Source organism: Neltuma alba, unplaced genomic scaffold (assembly GCF_004799145.2).
Source record: "Neltuma alba isolate B1F8T4 unplaced genomic scaffold, ASM479914v2 tig00012322_pilon, whole genome shotgun sequence".
Taxonomy (NCBI): domain Eukaryota; kingdom Viridiplantae; phylum Streptophyta; class Magnoliopsida; order Fabales; family Fabaceae; genus Neltuma; species Neltuma alba.
Genome location: NW_021636833.1, coordinates 234,649 through 256,875, shown reverse-complemented (window position 1 = coordinate 256,875; position 22,227 = coordinate 234,649). Strand labels below are relative to the sequence as shown.

Genomic DNA, 22,227 nt, shown 5'->3' with positions numbered 1-22,227 from the left:
TGCTTTGAATTCAATTTATTGATATGAAATGAATGGATAAGCACAAATTGTTAACGAGTTCGTCAAGTGTTTTAACAGTTGATTATATATATAATTATTAATGATGGCATCTCTGGTTGATTCAGTTGAAGAGCTGCTGGAATGTGACACTTTCCCACTACTACTGGTTTGAGTTTGACTCGCCCTTCCTCCCTCCTCTCCCCCAGATGCACATATATATATATATATATATATATATGTATGTATATGTATATGTATACACATCCCTTCACTACACATTGTTGTTCATAATATACCAGAGAGAGAGAACTTGAGAAGCAAGAACCATTTCAGTTCGGTTTTGCTTCATTTGCTTCATCATCAACCTCATGCCATATTAGCTTGACGTGACTCCAAAGAATCAATCAGCAGGATTCATTTCAGTAGCAAATCTGTATATATCAGCATATATATTTTTCGCAAACCCAAAGCCACATATATAGCCGCATCCATCCCAGACACTAACATCTATATATATACACTGTTTGTATTCATGTCTGGAATGGATTCATCATCAGTTGCATCAACACTATTAATGGGGATGACGAGGTGGGAGCAAACTAGGGTTGCAGTGATGGTTCCGGGGTTGAAGATGATGGTGTGGGTGTGCCTCGCCATGTCGGTGATGCTGTTTGTGGAGAGAGTGTATATGGGAATGGTGATAGTGCTGGTGAGGTTGTTTGGAGTGAGCAATCCTAAGAAGCGTTACAAGTGGGAGCCTCTTAAGCATGACGACGATGTTGAGCTTGGAAGCTCCACTTACCCAACGGTTCTCGTTCAAATTCCTATGTACAATGAGATTGAGGTATAGACATATATACGTAGTGCTTCTCATATATAAGATCACTCATCATATGTGCGCTTAACATAATTAATCATTAATGATGCAACCAACTAAGCAAGTTACCTTTTTTATAGAACATTTTGAACGTATTTTATCATAATTAAGAAAAGTCTTAAACCTCGTTAACTCGGTATTAAATTTTAATAATTTTTTAACTTTATTCTTATTTAATATAAATGCTTTAATGGAAAGTTCAAGAAAGAAAGAATAATAAATTTGGAGTTATCCATATTGTACATTTATATGATAAATTAAATGAGGTGATTCATATTAAGTACAAAAAAAAAATCTCTCTCTCTCTCTCTGTGCCCAGAAGAGTATTAAAAAGATTAAGTAGAAGAAATTTAATCCCCTTGGGGAAAGTCAGGAATTGATTATAGTATCAGATAACAAGTAATACGCGTATTTTTTTTTATGAGCTACACTTTAGAGCTGTCTAAATCTTACACATTTTTTTTAGTATATTACCCTCAATTTATTAGGTACCTCTCTCATCTTTTTTTTCCACTTATTCTCTCTCATATTTTTTGCTGCTCATTCTCTCCTCCAATCAGCTTTTTATATTTTTTCCCCTCTAATTAATTTTAACCAATTTTGATTCGATTAATTGTCTCTTGTGAAAAAAAAAATAAAGGGAGTGATAATTAGAAAAAGAGTAAGAATTGGCATTCATGATGATGAGTGGTTGGTCCATGGGGAGCGTGCAGGTGTACAAACTGTCAATAGGAGCAGCCTGTGGGCTCTCATGGCCGTCTGGTAGGATTATCATTCAAGTTCTGGATGACTCCACTGATCCTCTTATCAAGGTCCTCTCTATTCCTTGCATTTGCATTAGTATTCTGAAAAGTCCAATTTCTGAAAGTAAAATAAAATGACAGGAAATGGTGTTGACGGAATGCAAGAGATGGGAGAGCAAAGGGATAAACATAAAGTATGAGATCAGAGAGAACAGAAGAGGCTACAAAGCAGGAGCTCTCAAGGAAGGAATGAAGCATCCTTACGTCCATCTCTGTGACTACGTCGCCATCTTTGATGCCGACTTCCAACCTCACCCTAATTTCCTCCTCCAAACCGTTCCCTTTCTCATTCACAACCCTCAACTTGCTCTCATCCAAGCACGCTGGACTTTCGGTATCGAGTTTCTAGTAGCATCATTAGAGATATTGCAATGGGTTATCTAAGTGGGATGGAGAACTCTATCTCTTGTGAGGTCGAAAAACCAGCCCACTTAGCATCCCATGCTATTAAGTCTCTAAGATATTAATTGTCTTAAGCCTTTTACTTCATTGGACTACAAGAGAACATATATAAATATATTCGACACCACATCCAAAAGATTCAACATTAGATTTACCTTAACCCAATAATTTCCCCATTTCCCCATAAAGTATGAGTTCACTTGCACGAGTCTTGGGCTTTCTATGCAATATAAAGCCAGCCTCAATCCCAGGAATTTTATTTACTGATATAATAAAAAATATAATTACAACACTTGTCTTGTGGCTGACCACTTGAACACCAACAAACAGACAACATGAGAAAATTCTAGCTGGCCTAAAACTAAAGACAATTATTGGAAGCATATCATGGAATAGTAATGTTCTCTCCTATTGTATTGCAGTAAATGCTGATGAATGCTTAATGACAAGAATGCAAGAGATGTCACTAGATTACCATTTCAAAGTTGAGCAAGAAGTTGGATCCTCTACCTACGCTTTCTTTGGCTTCAATGGTAAATCATTCTTCTTATCTTCTCACAACTGCTTCACTCCATGATCCATTCTGCATTACCAAATGCTGCGTGCATATTCAGGCACAGCTGGTGTCTGGAGGGTTTCTGCATTGAACGAGGCTGGAGGATGGAAGGACAGAACCACTGTGGAAGACATGGACTTGGCTGTCCGAGCCAGTCTCAATGGCTGGAAGTTTTTGTACCTTGGTGATCTTCAGGTATCATAAACTATGAGCTAGTTTGTGAGTTTTGGTTTAGTCAATTGAAAAACCTTCTGATGAACCTATTCAAAGAAATAGATAAATCAAGCTAATCATAAACACCCCACATATGGCATGTTCATGTCTCTTAATTGACTTAAGAATGATTTTCTATCCAGTTCAGCATAGTCAATCGAAACTCAGTCTGAAGCCAAATCAAATCAAATACCTTTTGGATAGATCAACAAAAGGAAAACAGAGCAAATCGATTATGAATAAATATGAAACATGTTAGGTACTCTTAGAGGGCACACCTCTCTCTAACATGCATGTTTCTTCATAATTTGTTGGATATGCCAATTATATCTACCCAAGAATTTTTCATGCAATATATGATATTTTATCTCAGATGATTTAATAAATTAAGATGGTCACAGTGATTTGAATAAGAAACTTTCACTTGACATTTTGCTTGAACTCATAATTTCGTCAATAAATTCAGGTGAAAAATGAATTGCCAAGTACATTCAAAGCTTACCGTTATCAACAACACCGATGGTCCTGTGGGCCAGCTAATCTCTTTAGGAAAACGGCAATGGAAATCATAAGAAACGAGGTATTAATCTCAATTTCTTTTATAACTACCTCCAGAGGACCTTGATAAGGACATTCAACATTTACCCGTCACTACTAATTCTATGTTTATCATATTTTGCAGAAAGTGTCAATGTGGAAGAAGCTCTATGTGATATATAGCTTTTTCTTTGTCAGGAAGATCATAGCTCATGTGGTCACATTTGTGTTTTACTGTGTTGTTCTTCCTGCAACTGCTCTTGTTCCTGAAGTGGAAGTTCCCAAGTGGGGTGCTGTATATATACCTTCCATCATTACTCTGCTTAATGCTGCAGGAACTCCAAGGTCAAAATTATCTGACTTGTTTCCTCTACTCTTTAAAGTTGATTTAACAGTGACTGTTCAAACTGTTTTTTTTTTTTCCTTCCTCTTTTGGTCAACGAATGCTCAAACTTTATAATACAAATGTGAGGTGCAATTTCCTCAACAGTCACAGATAAGATTCTTCAATATAATTATCATACGTGGAAGAACTTCTTTCAAAGATCCATATATAAAGTTCTAAGCCGTAAATAATATCCACTTGATATGTTTTTACCAAGAACTTGATAGCAGATCCCTATAGCAGTGCGCCCTCGTTTTTTTCCCTTTTTCTTGCACAGAAATTTTGCCTTTACTAATTAGTTCATTCCTAACTTTCCACAATTACGGGGTGCAGATCACTCCACCTATTGGTATTCTGGGTTCTATTTGAAAATGTCATGTCAATGCATCGGACCAAGGCAACGCTCATAGGTTTGCTGGAGGCAGGGAGAGCAAATGAATGGGTGGTCACTGAGAAATTGGGAGATGCTCTTAAAACAAAATCAGGAGGAGAAGCACCAAAGAAGCAACGTGTCACAATTATTGAAAGGTATGTTTCTTTCCTCTTTTCCTGGGATAGCAGCATTTTGAAATCTAAATAAGTAAACTTCGGAAAAATTTCTGAAGAAATAAGAGACACCAACGTATATATAGCTCGACCCAATCAATAGTGTGTATAACAGAATACTCAAACTCTAATATACAAATAACATAACCATATACGACACTGGGATTCTTTACTATGGGAGAAACAGCATGGACCAGAATTTTCTCAACCAATTAGACTTTTCCAAGTCTCCCTTAGCATATGTAATTTAAAGGAGAAAACGGGAGAAAAGAAGAGGGCGCTACCATGAGATTCCATAATTTTACTTCAGCAAAATGGAATTCTCAGCACCATATTTATATACATTTTTACATTTCAGTGGAACTGTAATTGATCAAGTAGTGCTTGATATATAGCAAAATTTACAAAATAAATTCCGTAGTCTAGTGGACAAAACTGCTATTCATAGTAGAAATTAGACAGCGCCATTGGAGCCGACCCGCAAGTTTCCCTTCTGTTCAGCAGAAGGCGTAACCCTCAAAGTGATCTGTAATTAAGAGTTCCTTATACAAGGAGAAGAAATCTACTTTGTTAATCTATCATTCGTTATAACTGGATAGGTTCCTAGAAGGTTAAGAATGAATATGTCATTAGCTCCTATCAACATAGTAAAAGTCCACTGTTCAATAAATTTCATGTAATATCGCTCCATTTTTTTCCCAAAAAAAAAAAAATGAAGCCATCAAGATGATAATCATCGTGCAAACAACTCACACATAAGTTATACAACTAGCATTTTTTTTTTTTCACCTTTTCTTCTTTCATGATGATTACAATCAGAATCTATCTGCTCGAACTTGCCTTTGGGGCCTACCTGTTCATCTGTGGATGCTACGACCTAGCCTTTGGGAAGAACCAGTACTTCATATACCTCTTCCTGCAATCTCTTGCCTTCTTTATTGCAGGGTTTGGCTACGTTGGTGTCTTTGTTTCCAATTCATCATAGTGCATCTCTTCCATCAGTAAGATCTCAAGCATCTGCCATTTGACATCAAGCCCATGACAAGAAAGATCGGAAATCAACTTAGGCAGGAATCAGCTACTTAAACTATACATTCTTTTGCAAAAATCATTTTTTTTCCATGTTGAATTGTTTCCTCAAGGAAGTAGTTGAGGAGGTTAAGGAAATGAAACAACAAAAAAATTGTTTGTTATATATATGAAAAGCCAATACAAAAAAAGAAAACGACAGATTAGAATTGAGAATGAAGCAGGGACCAAAATAAGTGAAGTGAGAGCTTTTACTAAATTTGACTTATCTCCTTCTGCTGTCAAGAAAGATACAGAAACTGAATCGGATCAAGCAAAATGAGATTTCAAAACAAAGGACCATTTCAACCTCCCTTGAACCTGTTCCCTTATCAAATAAAGCTCTTTATTCTTTCTAATTTACCCTGGAAATAATTTAACAAGGAAGAACCGTGTGCCAATTAAAAAATACAACAACTCTTTTGCTCCCTGGCAAGCTAGTTGCCAAACGCACAACTCTTCTAGGGAGTGTATGTGCATGCACGAGGGTACAAGGTCAAAATTTAAGGAACTTCAACTTAGATCATGTAAAGATGAAAGGTCAGATTTTTCAAAATTCATGAATCAAGCATATTATCAGCAATTTTAAAACTACGGAAATCCAATCAAAAATCATCACTGAATGGCGTCCATGCGCAGGCACACCATCAGCGCAAAAACTAAAGAGGAGCACATGTCCAACATAAGGTGGTCATATTTCAAGTTTTGACTTAGTTCAGGATCTAGACCAAGCCTGAAGAATATGTAGCATAGCTAGTTTTTGACTAACTTCAGCGAGAAAACGTGGCATAGTCAACAAATCCAGGAGTTCAAGAAAAACAGTGAGGAGAAATACTCCACTCACATTAGTTCTAATTAAGTTTTGACCATAAAATTACAGCAAATGCAACGTGTTGCAACTAAAAGCATTTTGGTCCGATACATGTCAGTAAATGTTACCTTGAGAATTATCAATTATCTTCAATGTCAAAATTTAAACATGATCATCTGAGCAGCTTTTTCAATGTTAAATCTATAGGGTACAATTATCCAATCAGCTGAAGTTCACAGTCTAAGACGATGTGAATACCTCATCAAAGCAACTAGATCTCTACAAAGAGGCAAAGCTGCTTTTTCAAGGAAATGATCCTTCATTCCAGTATTCGCTCAACTCTTTTAAGGTGGATCTCACTGGAGGAGAAAATAGGCACGAAGAAGGAATCTTGGAATTGTATCATTTCATAAAAGTGTAAACACACCTTCAATCAATCATCAGTCTTCTAGAGAAGAAAGAGAGTCCAATTGAAATCCTGAAAATGCATTTGGCTAGCCGAGTTGGAATTAATCAGATATCTTTGTTATGGAATTTATGTAAGCTTCTGGGATAACTGATTTCAGTCTCATAAGAAAAGAGTTATTGCAGTCCCCAACAGAAAACACATGGGGTGATACTGATGCAATAATTACAAAATTTTCACCATTTCCCACATCTATCTTATACAGTTCTGCAAAATGTTCCTGAAAATGATGTACCAGTTGGCAATAGAAGGACCTACTAGGAGAAATAACATTTATAGAAAGAATTCCAAGTTCAGAGAGAACTGATTTGGCTGCCAGAAGAACATTCTTCCTAAGAAATTCCACTGGCGGGGCACTTATACCACTCCTTACATCACTTGAATCTAGATCAACCATGATGACATCGAATTTATTGTTGACATCTTCACCATCAGGAAAATGACAATGACCATGTTGCTCACAAGTGGCAGAAGAGCACATAGGATGCCAATTCGCCTGATGTGAAAGTTTCTTCACAAATTTAATGGCGTCTCCAACAACAACATGCATAAACTCGCTATCTTCTAATCCAAAATACCGTTTTGCAACCTTCAAAACTTCCTTATCAGCATCCACACCCGTGACCTCAAAGTCCAATTGGTTTCTCAAGAAAGAATGTAAAGCCCCACCTCCAACCCCAAGACATAAAGCTTTTGGTCTAAACCCAAGCTGAATTCGTCCTTCTATATATTCACTGATCAAAGATAGGCTTGCCACCGTTGGAGCCAAGTAAGGGTGTACCAAAACCCGAAGATCAGGCACAAACTTTACCCCTCCAATCCTTACACCTGTCGAATGAAAATCTTTTGCATCAGGAACAATAAGAATTTCAGTCTGAATCAAATTAGGCATCCTCTTGAACCTCAAACGCCTCCGAAATTCCCGTTTATAACAACCACCCAACCTATTCTCGCTTTCAATTTCAACATCTTCAACCAACATTTCACCAACAACACAACCCGCACATTTATGTATTACCACACTAGAAACCAAATTATCTTCATAACTCAAAATAGGTACCTCCGGAATGCCGTTTTTAAACAAGTATTTGGGAGACAAGGCAAGTAGAAGAGGTTTTGAGCATGCTTCAAGCTCCTTCCGATGCGACGAAGATTCTAGCGGACGGTGATAAATAGTTGGTGATGAATCACCCTCTTTGAATTGGTTTCCCAGCAAAATGAGGCGAGATACACCAGGAGAGCTAAAGAGCAGCTGGAGATGACCCCATTCAGTAGAGAAGATCCAATCACTTTCGCGGGCTTCAGGGACGAACATCGCAACAACAAGGGGTGACTCAGAAGCTGGAACCGGGGAGTCCAGAACAGCAACTCGGAGCAGTGAATCAGCACAAGTAGGATCGGGAATTGTGAAGGTGATGAATCGAGAAGGACAAATGCTTTCAAAGGCTGCAACGTCGAGCGCCATCACCGTAAACACATCCAGAGCAGTTGTTCTTCTCCACTCTGGTTCTCGATCGATGCGTGCCTGAGTGCCTTTACGCATAAAATAAATAATGTAAAGTTGAGGTGAAAATCCATACTTTATAAATTACTAGCTCCGCTAATTAATATAAGATTTTATTTGATTTTTATTTTGATCTTAAATATAAGATTTCAATCTATTTTATTTCTCATATTTATACATTTTTTTTTAAAATAGCCCTTCTAACAATAATAGTTATAATCAATACATTTAATTAGTAAAGATATTTTAAAAAAGATAACACTTTTTTAGGACAAATAACTAACTTAACTTATTTCCTTAATCTCTTCAAATTAGTCAACTGGCTCTTATAATTAGGACCAGAGATAGTATAATAGTAGGAGTCGAGTCCTAATTATAAGAGTTGGTTGATTAATTTAAGGAGATTAAAGACAAAAATTAAATTAGTTATTTATAATAAATAAGTGTTGTCTTTTTTAAAATATTATTAGTAATTAAGTGTATTAGTTAAAATTATAATTATTAAAAAGACTATCTTAAAAAAAATATATGAATATTAAAAACAAAATAAATTAAGTTTTTATATCTAGAATGAAAATAAAAATCAAATGAAATTTTATATTAAAAAAGAATAATATAAAAAGTATTTTCTTTGATTAATACTTTTCAATGTCTCGCGATGGATGGTGTATCGTTGCTTTTTATCATTTCCCGCCACGACATAACACAACGAGATGAGAAACCGGTAACAGAAAAGGCTGACTTGTTCTCCGGCCGGTCTCTCCGGTACACAGAGAGCCGCCGGTGAAAAAGTGAGGGACACGTTGCAGTTAGCGATATGATTTCGGTGACAATTCGAAAGTCGGGTTGGTCGTTTCGGTCACCGTAGCTCATATCTACTAATGAATAAATCAAATGGGAAAAAGAGATGCATTATTTTCCCTCTTTTCCGGACTGTAAAAGATCCAAATTCATCCTCTTGACAAACTTATCCGCTCTTTTTATACCCTGGTGAGGTAGATTTTCAGTCTTTAGTAGATCAGTTTGGTTTGATTGAGCTAGTTCCGCGAGGCAACAAAATTACCCGGAAAAGTGGTAAATTGGGATCATGAGATGCAATGCATTATGAGATAGACTTGTTGGATCCATCTGTAATCTGGAGATTACTTGCTTTTCTTCATTACATTGTGTGAGAAGGGTATTTCTTGATACTTTAGGCCCTCGAAAAAGACAATCCAATCACCCAAATTCAAAGTTCATCTTAGTGCATGGATTTCGAATTATTTGGATACTGAGTGCGTTGATTTTGGGATCTTCATGGTAATGCCTTGTACAGCTGAAGATGAAGATTGGATCTATGAAGCCTAAAGTTCAAGCCCAGAAGGTTTGCTTGATTTGTTCTTCCAGCGGTACTGCACTGGGATTCACCGTATTTTTTGATACAACTGGGATTCACTGTATTCTCCTTCCTTAATATCACAAATACTAGCTTATACTTAATATAAAATCTCGTTTGATTTTTGTTTTGATCTTAAATATAATATCTTAATCTATTTTGTCTCTCATATTTATTCATTTTTTTTCTAAGATAGTTTTTCTAATAATAGTTCTAATCAATAAATTTGATTAGCAACAATATTTTAAAAAAAACAACATACATTTATTATTAAAAACTAACTTAATTTGTTTTTTAAATTTATTCAAATTAATCAATTAGTTCTTATATTTAGTAACCTTGATCTTGGACAATAGATTTGAAGTCTAAATTGATTTGAGGCCTCACTCCAAAGTCTCAAAACTGCGGAAGTTTAAAGTTGTTCGCAGGAAGGTGGTCCCTTCAACATCACCTTCTTCGGTTTCACTCTTGGCTCGTGATGTGGCTAATCCTGGATGCTTCTTTGAGGATCTTTCCAACACCTGTTCGCCTGAGATCAACTGGGACCGAGAAGGAATAGGTTAATTTAGTTTGACCTACTCTTTTTTGTTTCTCTGCCTTTTTTACTGCTTTGTGTTTTCCTTCCTTTACACTTTTGTTGTGATTCCCTCTTCGTTGTTCTCGTTACGTAATTAAAAGCATTTTCAAAGCCCAAAAAAAAAAGTCCTTTAGTAAACTTCGTCCTTTATTATGGGTTTCGTTTCGTTCTTTGGATACATTTGTGAGCCAGGCTTGATATCAATAGGTATCTTTATGTCCTTGGATACTCAAGGCATGTTGTGTCTGTAGCCATGCAATGTGAAATTCGATGTAGAATATATTCTCCAGTTCATCAAAGATAAGAACAAAGTAGGTTGCATCGTTTTTCTTTTTTCACTTTGAACCAAAAAGAAAAACGAACCTTCCTACACCTACCAACATGTGCTTTTGTCTCTGCTCTCGTGTGTTTAGTATTTGATTCAAAGGGCCGGTACAGAACCTCCATACCAGAAAATTTTCATTTTATGCAGTCAGTTTAATTTTTGTGTAACACTAAATATGTCAAGGTACGTACGACTGCAAACATGTTAAGAGTAGAATCAATGAAGAAATTATGTGCACATTAGCCATTAGGTTAGTTTATACATTAAAACAACCACCACTTTACTGACTCATGAAATTTCATGCCAAGATACACGATACACATGTTACTGAAATAGAGATGATAAAAGCGACGCTAACGATGGAGATGTATGTAATAATAATGGCAATAGCATAGATGAAGATTGACAAATAGATTGCATGCTACAACCTCATAGTCATCCCAAGAACATGAAGCATTTCGCTAACCTGTCAAGTGTTTCATTTTCATTATCATTATTATTATTAATATTTGATAAAATGATCAATTCTCATTAATAAACAAAGCAGAGAGTAAAGAAGGACAAGAAGAAAGAAAATGAGTACGATTATGCTGGTAGAAATTAAAGTAACAAATCGAAAACCTGTTAAAAAGTGTTTCATTTTTAAAAAGCTGAGAATTAGAACAAAATCTTCCTTTAGTATAGGAGAGAATGAAGCCCTGGTAAGGGTAACTTGTGTCATTCCCCAAATCTATTAATCATTAAAAGAATATGATCCATCCATAGGAAGGAAAAATCACCAAATATACATTTGTACAATATTCCAACTCCTGCTGAGAATGTGGACCCACGCTACACAGCCTAGCGCCAAGCAAATTGCGTAACATGCCCTCTGTTCTTCACTACCCAAGAGGAGAAAGTGAAGCAACAAAAAGAATGAATAATCCAATTCCTCACTGACCAAAAGCATAATAACCGAATTTTTGAGAATAACATGGACGTGGTGCCCATGTAAGAGAGAAAAGCCGGGTCAGAGAATCAGTGATGCCCCGAAAATACCAAACACAAATCCTGGATCACCATTATTACCACAAAACTTATTATTATGATTATTCTCATTGTTGTGTCTATACTGAACTTCTAAGGGAAAAAAGAAAAAAACTAAGCAACTTCAAAATTTGCACAAGCCTATTGCTTGAATAAAATTGAAGTTCCTGCAGCAGAAACTGAAGTTTAAAAGGCTTCAAGATTTACCGAGCCACTTCTAGGCAGAAACAAGCTCTTCCCCAGACAATTCTTAACAGTATGATTAAGGTAAATGAGATCCTAATGTACCCAACTCCTACGCGTTTATGTTCAGGCAATTTTGGTTTGATAAGGTCTCGAGTATGTCGTAGTGACCATACCCATGAAATAGCACATTGATGGGACTCTCCTTCTCCTTCCTATACTCTTCACCATAATTTGCTATATTTGACAAATCACCAGAGTTTCTGTCCCTCATGAAGACCGAGATCGGTGTCCTGAAAAGTTAGATGGAGTTCGTCGGAAAAGAGTAATGGAGACTGAAAAACATAAAGGTGCTATAACTTGCAATCGACAAGAAAGTTCATATAGTCCTAGATTTGGTATTAATACAACAGCATTTACACAAGTTAAGCTCTAAAATTTGATTTCACAATTGTACAAAGGTTCAACTATATGTCTATATCTATCTGGAAAGCATTCCCGATGTGCATAGGTCTGTAAGCTTTGATTACCAAATTGAAAATCAAAATAAATAGTATTTGAAGCGTCGTAAAGGTGGGCGACAATGCAAGTACTTCACAAGCTCACAACTTTTTTTTTGTTTTAAAACCAGTATAGATACGAAATATCATGTCTCACAAATTGGAAGGAGCTACGCCAACCATTATATCATGTTAAACGGGTAATTAATATCTACATATAATACCTGTGACCAAATTTAAATGTACACCAACAACGAACCTCAAGTCAGTGTAAAGAAACATAATCTAAAACTCACTTCAAAACGTGAGAAGCCATCAGCAGTTCCGGTTCCCCACCCCATACGTATGGCTGCTGAATTCTCTTCACATACGCATCAAAATCCCCCTCAATAAACCTATGCATATCAGAGTCAATTAATCACAGATTCCCAACAAAGCAGGTGAACCAGTAAAATGTCACATACTACAAATATTACCATTCTGTTTCCTCGCGTCTTTTAAGAAGTTCATCCACCACCTAGCACAATAACATGAGGTTACAAAAAGATTGTTAAGCAAATAGGACTGCCGTTTTGTTCTGTCTCATGCATAACGATCTCACCTGAGCTCTTAGTTCATCAGCAAGTTCTCTCTGGCGATTCTCATCAGGCGCTTCTTCCCCATTTCTTAAGCAAGCTCCATGAACTATCGCTCTGAATAGGCATCGACCATCGGCAAGCACCCCTACACCAGACGCATTTCATCAATTTGAACAATTATTATCATAATCAAAAGCTGAATCCACCCACTGATTCGCAAAGTCAAGCTCTGGCGAAAAATAAGGCTATTGGCATATTTGTTATAACCAAGATCAGACAGCTGTGCTTATGGAGTTATGCTTATAGACCTATACGCGTGCAATTGTGACTGCAATACGTTCAAAAGCAGCAGAATCGGTTGTTAGCGCTCAACAGATCTTCGCGAGCAATTTTTAGCCCCCAAAAGGAAAATCAATTCAAGGAAAAACTAGTTTGAGGGGGGAAAAAAATAATCATAAAATTTTATCGTTGGAGCTATAAAAGGAACCTTTCCGAGCGTAAGACAACACTATCTTCTCAGCCTTGTCACAAAAACGCATCATCATCTGATCGAGCGATTTCAAACATTCTTTGTAGCCTTGATTATAGTTACAGAACAACAAGGCAAGATAATTCATCCTTTGATCAAATATTGAAAAAACTGTGAACTCTTTTAAGAAGAAATTATCGTCGTCACCCGAAAACAGCACATTAAAAACATTTATAGAGAGTAATGCATTCAAGCACTCAAAATCTTGATCAAAAAACAAAGAACAGACAAACACAGAACTCTTTTGCATGTGACAGAACTCCCAGTCAAACTAGTGTCATCGTCCACAGATGATTCGATAAGCCTTCAATGCGAATTCTAGGTACGTGAGTAGCATTATTTGAAAATCATTGCCAAGAAATGTTTACCTATGACATAAACACATCGAACTAAATATTTGAAGTTTTGAAGGAGAACAAAACAGGAAAGCCAGGGATAAGGAACCTGTGACTCTGTAATCGGAAGAGACTTCATCTACTTTGTCGCTGCCGGCGTCCTTCAATTCACCATCTTCGATTTTCTCGTCCGAGGAAGGAGCTTCCGGATTGGTTTCAAGCCAAAGAGGCGGCGCGAGACAGGCGCAAACGCCGAAGAGAAGCCAGGCCGAGTCTGGACGGTGAAGCCACCTGGCAGGGCGTGCGTCCCAGGCTGCATTCCAAGACCCCTCCCCTTTCAACTCCTGGTGAAGCATCAGTGCGCGACGAGGATCGCTCCGAAACCCCGCAGTGCCGCCAGACGGCAATATGACGTGCCATACGGAAGCGGCGCCGCCGCCATCGAGCTTACAGGCGCTGGAGTGATGGCGCCGACGAGAGGCATCGGCGTCGGCGCCGAAATGAAAGGAGGTGGGAGGTAGTCGAGCGTGGTGGTTATGATGGTGGTGAGCGGCGGAGCCGTGAAGGAATGAAGAGAGAGAGTTGAGGATCCAAGGCTTCGGGCGGGTACTACAGAGGACTCCAAGCATGAGAGAAGTCGTGGATGCTAACATGCGCTGGCAGGCTTATCCTACGCACCCATGAGGCTCAGAAACTGATGGCGCTGTGCTATTTTATAGGCCTGCACTTTTTGGTTGGTGAGGTCTTGTGACGGCGAACCATATTGTTGGAGAGAAAAGGAGATGGTGATGATGACGACGAAGCGAAGATTGATGGCAAAAATTACAAAATCAAATTCGCTTTTTACAGAGAGGAACAGAAACGTGGCTATGCAGAGCTACAGTACCATAAATATGTATATAAATATATATATTTATATATATTGCCAACGCCCAATAAAATATATATATTGCATAGGGTTTTGCTCTTTTACTTTGCATCTAAAACAAATGTGATTTGGTGCCAACAAAGTGGATTTAATTAATAAGGAGTTCGCTCTTATAATAATATTTTGAATACTTAATATAAGATCTTATTTAATTTTTATTTTGGTTATAAATATAAAACCTCAATTTACTTTGTCTCTCATATTTATCTATTTTTTTCAAGATAGTCCTTTTAATAATAGTGGTTTTAACTAATAAACTTGATTAGTAAGAATATTTTAAGAAAGACAACATTTATTTATTATAAATAACTAACCTAACTTATTTTCTTAATTTACTTAAATTAATCAACTAGCTCTTATAATCTTATATTTAGGACCGAAGGTAGTATCATTTTATTACTGGTATGAAAATCTTTTTAGTAGGCAATATATAAATATTTTTGTAAGTACTATTTGAGTCTAAAAACATGTTTTGACTTAATAAGCTTTCAGACCCAACTATCTGAAACCTGCTTTTATCAGCCAAAAAAAACCAAGATTGAAAATTTTATTGGTAAGAAAGCTATAAATCTTAACATTAATACTTTGTGTGTATACAAGTTGAAAAGTACTGGTTGGCAAAAAAATTTTCACAAAATACTGATGTTTTTTGTATATAAAATTTTTTGGGAACAAATTTTCATATTTGATGAATTACATAATAAAATATAAAATATAGTATATCACTTTTATGACAATTTTTGGAAAAAAATGTCATTTTTTGCCGACATGCCATTACTAGTAAGTCCTTAAAATAGTCTAAAATTATTTTTATATTATCACTTTTCTTAAATTTGCTGTCCTTATTATCAGAATCTAATAATAGTAATGAGTCTCATAAAGTTTGGTAATAAATTTTATTCTTAAAAAAATTAAATAACATTTGTTGACTTTTTTCCAAGCTTAGAATGTTTTAATAGGAAGTTCACAAAAATATGAAATGATTTTTTTTGCCAACAAAAATATAGAATGATTAAAATTTTCATAAAGTATTAAATCATTCGCATGTTCCAGCTCATTTCTGCCTTCTTGTGTTAGGTTTTTCTTTTCTGTCATTAGGTATATTGATTTTCGCACAAGCCCAAAAAATAATACTACTTCCAGTCCTTAATATAAGATCTTGTTTAATTTTTATTTTGGTCCTAAATATAAAATCTCAATCCATTTTGTCTCTTAAATTTACGCAATTTTTTCCAAGACAGTCCTTCTAATAATTATAGTTTTAGCCAATGTACTTGATTGATAAGGATATTTTAGGAAAGATAACACTTATTTATTACAAATAACTAACTTAACTTCTTTCCTTAATCTCTTCAAATTAGTCGACTAACTCTCATAATTAGGACCAGAAGTAGTATTGAATTTCAAACAAAAATCAAGCAAGCGAGATGCTTGCTGCTTGCTAGGCATGATCAAACCCGAAATGTATACTACAAAGAACATTGAATTTTAGGCTATTACATACTACTTCCAAGTCAAAACATCTAAAATATTAATATGGAAATAAAATTTATTTATCCTAAATAATGTTTTGATTTTTATTTATCCTAAATATTTTAGTTTACTTTGCCAACCGCTCTAGTGTTCCAAGGTCAAGGATCAAATCCAACAGATAAAAGCCTTGTCAAATTATTATTATTCTCTGAAAATAAAACCATATTAAAAGTATCTATACTTTCTCTTAATTTTTTGTTTGGTACTCGTGTGTTTTTTTCCCCTTAACTAAATCATTTAATTTTATCTTTTTAACAATATTAGCTCCTATAACTTTATTCTATTAGCATTTTTAGCCTCTATGTAAGGGTTAATAATATTAGTAGATCAAGATTAAAGATTTAATTAAAAAATATATATATGTACTAAGTTAATTTATTTTTTTAACCTATTCAAATTAATTAACTTATTCTTATATTAAGAATAGAAGATAGTACTCTTCCGGTTCTTAATATAAGACCTAATTGTTGGGTTGGTTTTGGTCTTAAATATAAGACCAATTTCTCATAATCAACCATAATCAAGTAGAAGAAGAAGAGAATGTATTAAGAAAAATGAGTATGGTGTTTTAGAAAAAACATGTCACATTTTTTATAATTAACTAACTTACCTAACTTTCTTAATCTAATCAAATTAGTTAAATGGGTCTTATATTAAAAACCGGATGAGTATTATTTATGAAGAGTCGTTCAAGCTACCGCCTTTAATCTGAGCAGGCCGGAAGCCCTGCCTCAAGTTCTCGCATCCAAAACTGGGGGGAAATAAGGAGAGAGTTTTTCACTTTCACGAAAAATGGTGAAGGGGTGGGAATATACTGAAAAAGATTCGAGAAGGATCCTTTGGACCTGCAGGTTTGAAAGAGTCAGGCGAAGCGAAGGTGGGGTAACCAACATAGTATTTCAGTTAAGACAGGGAGGCTCCTACCAATTGGCCAATCACCATGCATGCATTGCAGGGTAAGTTTCTTGGTATTGCGTGACACACGAGACGACCGTCCCTCCCTCCCACGTGTTACTTGCACCATCGCCACCCTACTCTTCCGCCATTATTATTTAGGTACGTTTAAAATAGTTTATAAATAATTTTTTAATTATAATTTATAAAATAGGAGGTAAATATATGAGACAAATTTTATCTTATCTAACATAAAATATGTTTATAAATATTTTTTAAATGTTTTCACACACAGGCCATTATCATTATCACTCTTAATTGTTTAAATTCATCATCTTTTTATTCGTCCCAAAAAAAAAATCATCCTCTTCCTCTAAATATATATGAGAGCACAAGATTCGCCCAAAATAATTATTAACCTCATTTTAATTTTTTTTCTGAAATTTAAAACAGATGATTTTAGTCCTTAAAATTTTATCTTGTTTTGGTTTAAATCTTTGTTTTTAAGAACAAAAAATCTTAAGTCCAATCAAAATGAAATCAAATTTCAAGGATTAAAATTAGTCATTTAAAATTTTAGGAGCCAGAACCAAAATAATATCAAATTTCAGAAATCAAAACCACTAATTTCAAATTTTAGGAATCAAAACCAAAATAAAATCCTCTAATTAAATGTTAAAATCCCTTGTGTTGTACACGAATTCCACTGATGATGTTGTATAAAAGGTGTTATCGAATGATTATGTCATCACAATGTATTGTGTAAGCTTCTTCATCAGTTCCTTATTAATTGTTTGCTCACTATGGCTACTTGGCTAACTTGAATATGTTAAAAAAAATTATTAAATTAATTATTTATAACAAATAGATTAGGAAAAAAGACATAAAAATGCTATCTTAACTTCATAATGACCAGAACATCCGCTAAATTTGCAAATTGGCATTATTATATCAAATGAAAAGACTAAATTGCCCTTCCTTTTAAATATTGTTTTTAAAGTATCACAGCCCCACTGGCCAACCGGTCGACAATTGGTCACCGGAGCTCTGTCAGTCAGAAAATTTTCTTTTGAAAATTTTTACAACTTCAGTATAACGGTTAACAACTTTTGTGACGCTATTAACAACTTCAGTATAACAGTTAACAACAGGTTTTCTGAAAAATTCAACAAGTTTCGGCGGCTGGAAATAAATTTTTTGAAAATTTTTACAACTTCAGTATAACAGTTAACAACTTTTGTAACGCTATTAACAACTTCAGTATAGCGGTTAACAACAGGTTTTTGGGGAAATTCAATAATTGGACGCCGGAGCTCCGGCGGTCGGAAACAATTTTCTTGAAAATTTTTACAACTTCAATATAACGGTTAACAACTTTTGTAACGCTATTAACAACTTTAGTATAGTAGTTAACAACAGGTTTTTTGGGAAATTCAACAAACTCCGGTGTCCGGAAATAATTTGTTTGAAAATTTTTACAACTTCAGTATAACAGTTAACAACTTTTGTAACGCTATTAACAATTTCAATATAGCGATTAACAACAGGGTTTTGGAAAAATTCAATAATTGGACACCGAAGCTCCGGTAGTCGGAAACAATTTTCTTGAAAATTTTTATAACTTCACTATAACGGTTAATAACTTTTGTAACGCTATTAACAACTTTAGTATAGTAGTTAACAACAGGTTTTTTTGGAAAATTCAACAAGCTCCGGTGTCCAGAAATAATTTTTTTGAAAATTTTTATAATTTTAGTATAACAATTAACAATTTTTGTAACGTTATTAACAATTTCAGTATAGCAGTTAACAACAGGTTTTTTGGAATATTCAAAAAATCACATTTTTACAACTTCAGTATTGCCGTTAACAAACTCAAAAACTTGTTGTTAACTGTTATATCAAAGTTGTTAATAGATATACAAAAGTTGTTAACCATTATACTAAAATTGTAAAAATTTTCAAAAAAAGTAGTTGTTAAAGTTATAAAAATGCCATTTTTTTCGAATTTTTAAGAAAACCTGTTGTTAAATGCTATACTAAAGTTGTTGATAGAGTTATAGAACTTGTTAACGACATTATTGAAGTTGTAAAAATGTTACTTTTTGAATTTTTTAAAAAACTTATTGTTAATTGCTATACTGAAATTGTTAATAACATTATAAAAATTGTTAACCAATATACTGAAATTATAAATATTTAAAAAAAAAATTTGTTTCCAGTCGCCGAAGCTCTAGTGACCAATTGTTGAATTTTCCCAAAAACCCGTTGTTAACCGCTATACTAAAGTTGTTAATTGAGTTACAAAAATTGTTAATCATTATATTGAAGTTGTAAAAATTTTCAAAAAAATTGTTTCCGGCCGTCGGAGCTCCAACGACCAATTGTTGAATTTCTCCAAAAATCTGCTATTAACCGTTATACTAAAGTTGTTAATAGTATTACAAAAGTTGTTAACTGTTATACTAAAATTGTAAAAAATTTTAAAAAAATATCGGAGCTTCGGCGACCAATTGCTGAATTTCTCAAAAAACCTGTTGTTAATTACTATACTGAAGTTGTTAATAACGTTACAAAAGTTGTTAACCGTTATACTGAAGTTGTAAAAATTTTCAAAAAAATTATTTCCGGACATCGGAGCTTGTTGAATTTCCCAGAAAACCTGTTGTTAACTGCTATACTAAAGTTGTTAATAGCGTTACAAAAGTTGTTAACCGTTATAGTGAAGTTGTAAAAATTTTCAAGAAAATTGTTTCTGACCGCCGGAGCTCCGACGTCCAATTATTGAATTTCCCCAAAAACCTGTTGTTGATCGCTATACTGAAGTTGTTAATAGTGTTACAAAAGTTGTTAACTGTTATGCTGAAGTTGTACAAATTCCCAAAAAATTTATTTCTGGCTGCCGGAACTTGTTGAATTTTTCAAAATACCTGTTGTTAACTGTTACACTGAAGTTGTTAATAGTGTCACAAAAGTTGTTAACCGTTATAATGAAGTTGTAAAAATTTTAAAAAAAATTTTCCGACTGACGGAGCTCAGATGACCAATTGTCTGCCGATCGCTGGAGCTTCGGTGACTGCAGTTGCCGGAGCTCCGGCAACCGACCGGCCAGTGGGGCTGTGATACTTTAAAAACAATATTTAAAAGGAAGAGCAATTTGGTCTTTTCATTTGATATAGTAATGCCAATTTGGTCTCATGTGACCAGAATGGCATTTTACAAATTTAGCGGATATTATGGTAATTATGAAGTTAAGATAGCATTTTTCTGTCTTTTTTCCAATAGATTATGTCTTTTCTAAAATACCTTTATTAATTATGTGTATTAGCTAGAATTATTATTTAATGAAATTTTTAATATGTGTAATTATTACAAATACAATTTTAAAATATATACTCCTCCGGTCCTTAATATAAGACTCAATTCTTGAGTTGGTTTTAGTCCTAAATATAAGACCCATTTCTCATATTTATCAGTTTTCTCTAAATTATCCCTATGGATATTCCCTAAACCATAATCAAGTAGAAGAGGGAGAGGGGTATTAAGAAAGATGATTATGGTATTTGAGGAAAAATGTGTCACTTTTCTTATAATTAACTAACTTACTTAATTTTCTTAATCTAATCAAATTAGTTAAATATGTCTTATATTAAGGACCGGAAGAGTATAAATATAAGAGACAAAGTACAGTTTATAGAATATTTTCATTAATATGTTAAAAATTAAATCAAATTTAATTGAAAAAATGGAAAACAAAAAAAAACATGAAATTGTGAAATTGTAAATCAGGTATTTTATAAAAAATTTGTTACCATTTACTATCCTATTATCATCAAAATCTATACAAGTCTTATAACGTGACTTGTAATTTTACAATTTTGATGACATTGTTTTGCGGTTTTCCCAATTTAATCTGACAATGACAATAAAATAGCCATAGTTTAGTAAGTGGAATATCTATCTAGTTGACGCAAATTTTTTATTAATAAAGTAATCTATTAGGATCGTTGGTGACAAATTAGTGTCATCGATATATTATATTAAAAAAAAATGTATATAAACGCTATCATTTTATTTTATGATTGATGTGGTTGTTGTTTTAGTCTTCGCATTTCCACCAACTAAACGGTAGGACTAGCGGAGTGCATCACGTCTCATCTAGTACGTTGCACCGTATCAACTCGTGAAAATGAAGCTTTATGTAGATTTTTTTAATTGAGTTAATATAATTTTTAGTCTCAAACTTGTACAAATTTTTTATTTTAGTCTATCCAATTTTAAATAATAAATTTTGATAGTTCAAAAGGTAAAAAAATCCAAATTTTTATTAAATTATAAGAGATAATATTTTAAATGAAAAGAAACTTAAAGGATTAAAACACATAGTTTGAAATTTGACAGATCAAAATCAAAATAAAAATAAATTTAAAAAACCAAAAATTATATTAATTTTTTGTCATATAATTATATGGTATTCAATACTAACTACGCTTGGTAAGGGAAAAAAAAAGGCTAACTACCAATTTAATTAGGAGCAACTGTCATATCATAATTTTTTCATCCACATTGAAATAGTTAAATTGGGACAAAATTGACTATTTAATAAAAGAAAATTTTTCCTTAATACTTTTATGGAGGTCACATTTGTATGTTTTCTCTTACTCCCTTTCACTCTGATTTTCGTTAAAATAGTTTTTCATAAAGGACAAAATGTATTATAAATAAAAATAAAGTACATAAAGATTTTAAAACACTGAAAAATAAAAGTCTTAAATTTAAAAGAGTACTAAAGGGGATAATTTTAAAATGAAAACAATCGAAATCCTTGAGAAAAACTGAGTATTTTGAAGATTCAAATACAAGAAAGTTGTTTGAACTCAAATTCTCATTCTTTTACGTCATTTTCATTCTCTTTCGTAACAACCATACACACATCAAAGTCTAACAATTAATTTTTTAGTTTTGAAAATATCAATTTCAATGAATTCAGATAATTATTCTTGTAATTTTTTCTCACCAATCTACTTTTATACTAGGAATAAAGAGTAAATTTATCAAAGAAATATTTTTCCCTGCGCACATAATATGATGAAGTTTTCTTCTACGCAAACGTATGCATGAAAGTTTTTTTTTTTTTTTAAATACAGATACGTAAAAATTTTAAAATGATGCAAAGTAGTATGGTTATTAAGTCAACCAACGTGTATCACTGATCAAACAAAATAATTGTAATTTCTCTAAGACTAAAGTATACATTTGGTCCTTTAATTTTATAT

General features: G+C 33.9%; 3 protein-coding genes across 6 annotated transcripts; 1 reads left to right on the top strand and 2 right to left on the bottom strand.

The window, feature by feature from the left end:
• The first annotated feature begins 332 nt into the window (after nt 1-332).
• Nucleotides 333-5,326, top strand: LOC114726024 (glucomannan 4-beta-mannosyltransferase 9-like). 2 transcript variants are annotated; one of them, XM_028912595.1, is made up of 9 exons: nt 333-844; nt 1,591-1,689; nt 1,762-2,014; nt 2,505-2,615; nt 2,697-2,833; nt 3,318-3,431; nt 3,534-3,733; nt 4,107-4,301; nt 5,139-5,326. In XM_028912595.1, exons 1-9 carry the CDS (start codon nt 533-535, stop codon nt 5,302-5,304), a joined length of 1,587 nt encoding a protein of 528 aa, XP_028768428.1. In that variant the 5' UTR covers nt 333-532; the 3' UTR covers nt 5,305-5,326. The 2 variants fall into 2 exon arrangements, with proteins under 2 accessions (XP_028768428.1, XP_028768429.1); XM_028912596.1 differs by having other exon boundaries at nt 3,534-3,826; nt 4,101-4,301.
• LOC114726025 (eEF1A lysine and N-terminal methyltransferase-like) lies at nt 5,255-8,176 on the bottom strand. 3 transcript variants are annotated; one of them, XM_028912597.1, is made up of 2 exons: nt 6,457-8,176; nt 5,255-5,336 (listed from the first exon to the last, which is right to left on the bottom strand). In XM_028912597.1, the coding sequence occupies exon 1, from the start codon at nt 8,127-8,129 to the stop codon at nt 6,708-6,710; it is 1,422 nt and encodes a 473-aa protein (XP_028768430.1). In that variant the 5' UTR covers nt 8,130-8,176; the 3' UTR covers nt 5,255-5,336; nt 6,457-6,707. The 3 variants fall into 3 exon arrangements, with proteins under 3 accessions (XP_028768430.1, XP_028768431.1, XP_028768432.1); XM_028912598.1 differs by having other exon boundaries at nt 5,256-5,336; nt 6,327-8,176; XM_028912599.1 differs by having other exon boundaries at nt 5,269-5,336; nt 6,626-8,176.
• Nucleotides 8,177-11,119: 2,943 nt separating this feature from the next.
• LOC114726010 (uncharacterized) lies at nt 11,120-14,369 on the bottom strand. The gene is made up of 5 exons (XM_028912570.1): nt 13,706-14,369; nt 12,756-12,877; nt 12,631-12,671; nt 12,451-12,549; nt 11,120-11,947 (listed from the first exon to the last, which is right to left on the bottom strand). The coding sequence occupies exons 1-5, from the start codon at nt 14,247-14,249 to the stop codon at nt 11,767-11,769; spliced, it is 987 nt and encodes a 328-aa protein (XP_028768403.1). The 5' UTR covers nt 14,250-14,369; the 3' UTR covers nt 11,120-11,766.
• Between the last annotated feature and the right edge of the window lie 7,858 nt (nt 14,370-22,227).

Bases quoted from the DNA above. Each gene is read 5' to 3' on its own strand.
- LOC114726024 (XM_028912596.1), top strand. From the start codon at position 533: ATGTCTGGAATGGATTCATCATCAGTTGCATCAACACTATTAATGGGG. The intron at 845-1,590 runs GTATAGACATAT...GGGAGCGTGCAG, and splicing joins CTATGTACAATGAGATTGAG to GTGTACAAACTGTCAATAGG. The intron at 3,432-3,533 runs GTATTAATCTCA...CATATTTTGCAG, and splicing joins TGGAAATCATAAGAAACGAG to AAAGTGTCAATGTGGAAGAA.
- LOC114726025 (XM_028912597.1), bottom strand. From the start codon at position 8,129: ATGGCGCTCGACGTTGCAGCCTTTGAAAGCATTTGTCCTTCTCGATTC.
- LOC114726010 (XM_028912570.1), bottom strand. From the start codon at position 14,249: ATGTTAGCATCCACGACTTCTCTCATGCTTGGAGTCCTCTGTAGTACC. The intron at 12,878-13,705 runs GTTCCTTATCCC...CGTCTGGTGTAG, and splicing joins TTCCGATTACAGAGTCACAG to GGGTGCTTGCCGATGGTCGA. The intron at 12,550-12,630 runs GTAATATTTGTA...TGATATGCATAG, and splicing joins AGACGCGAGGAAACAGAATG to GTTTATTGAGGGGGATTTTG.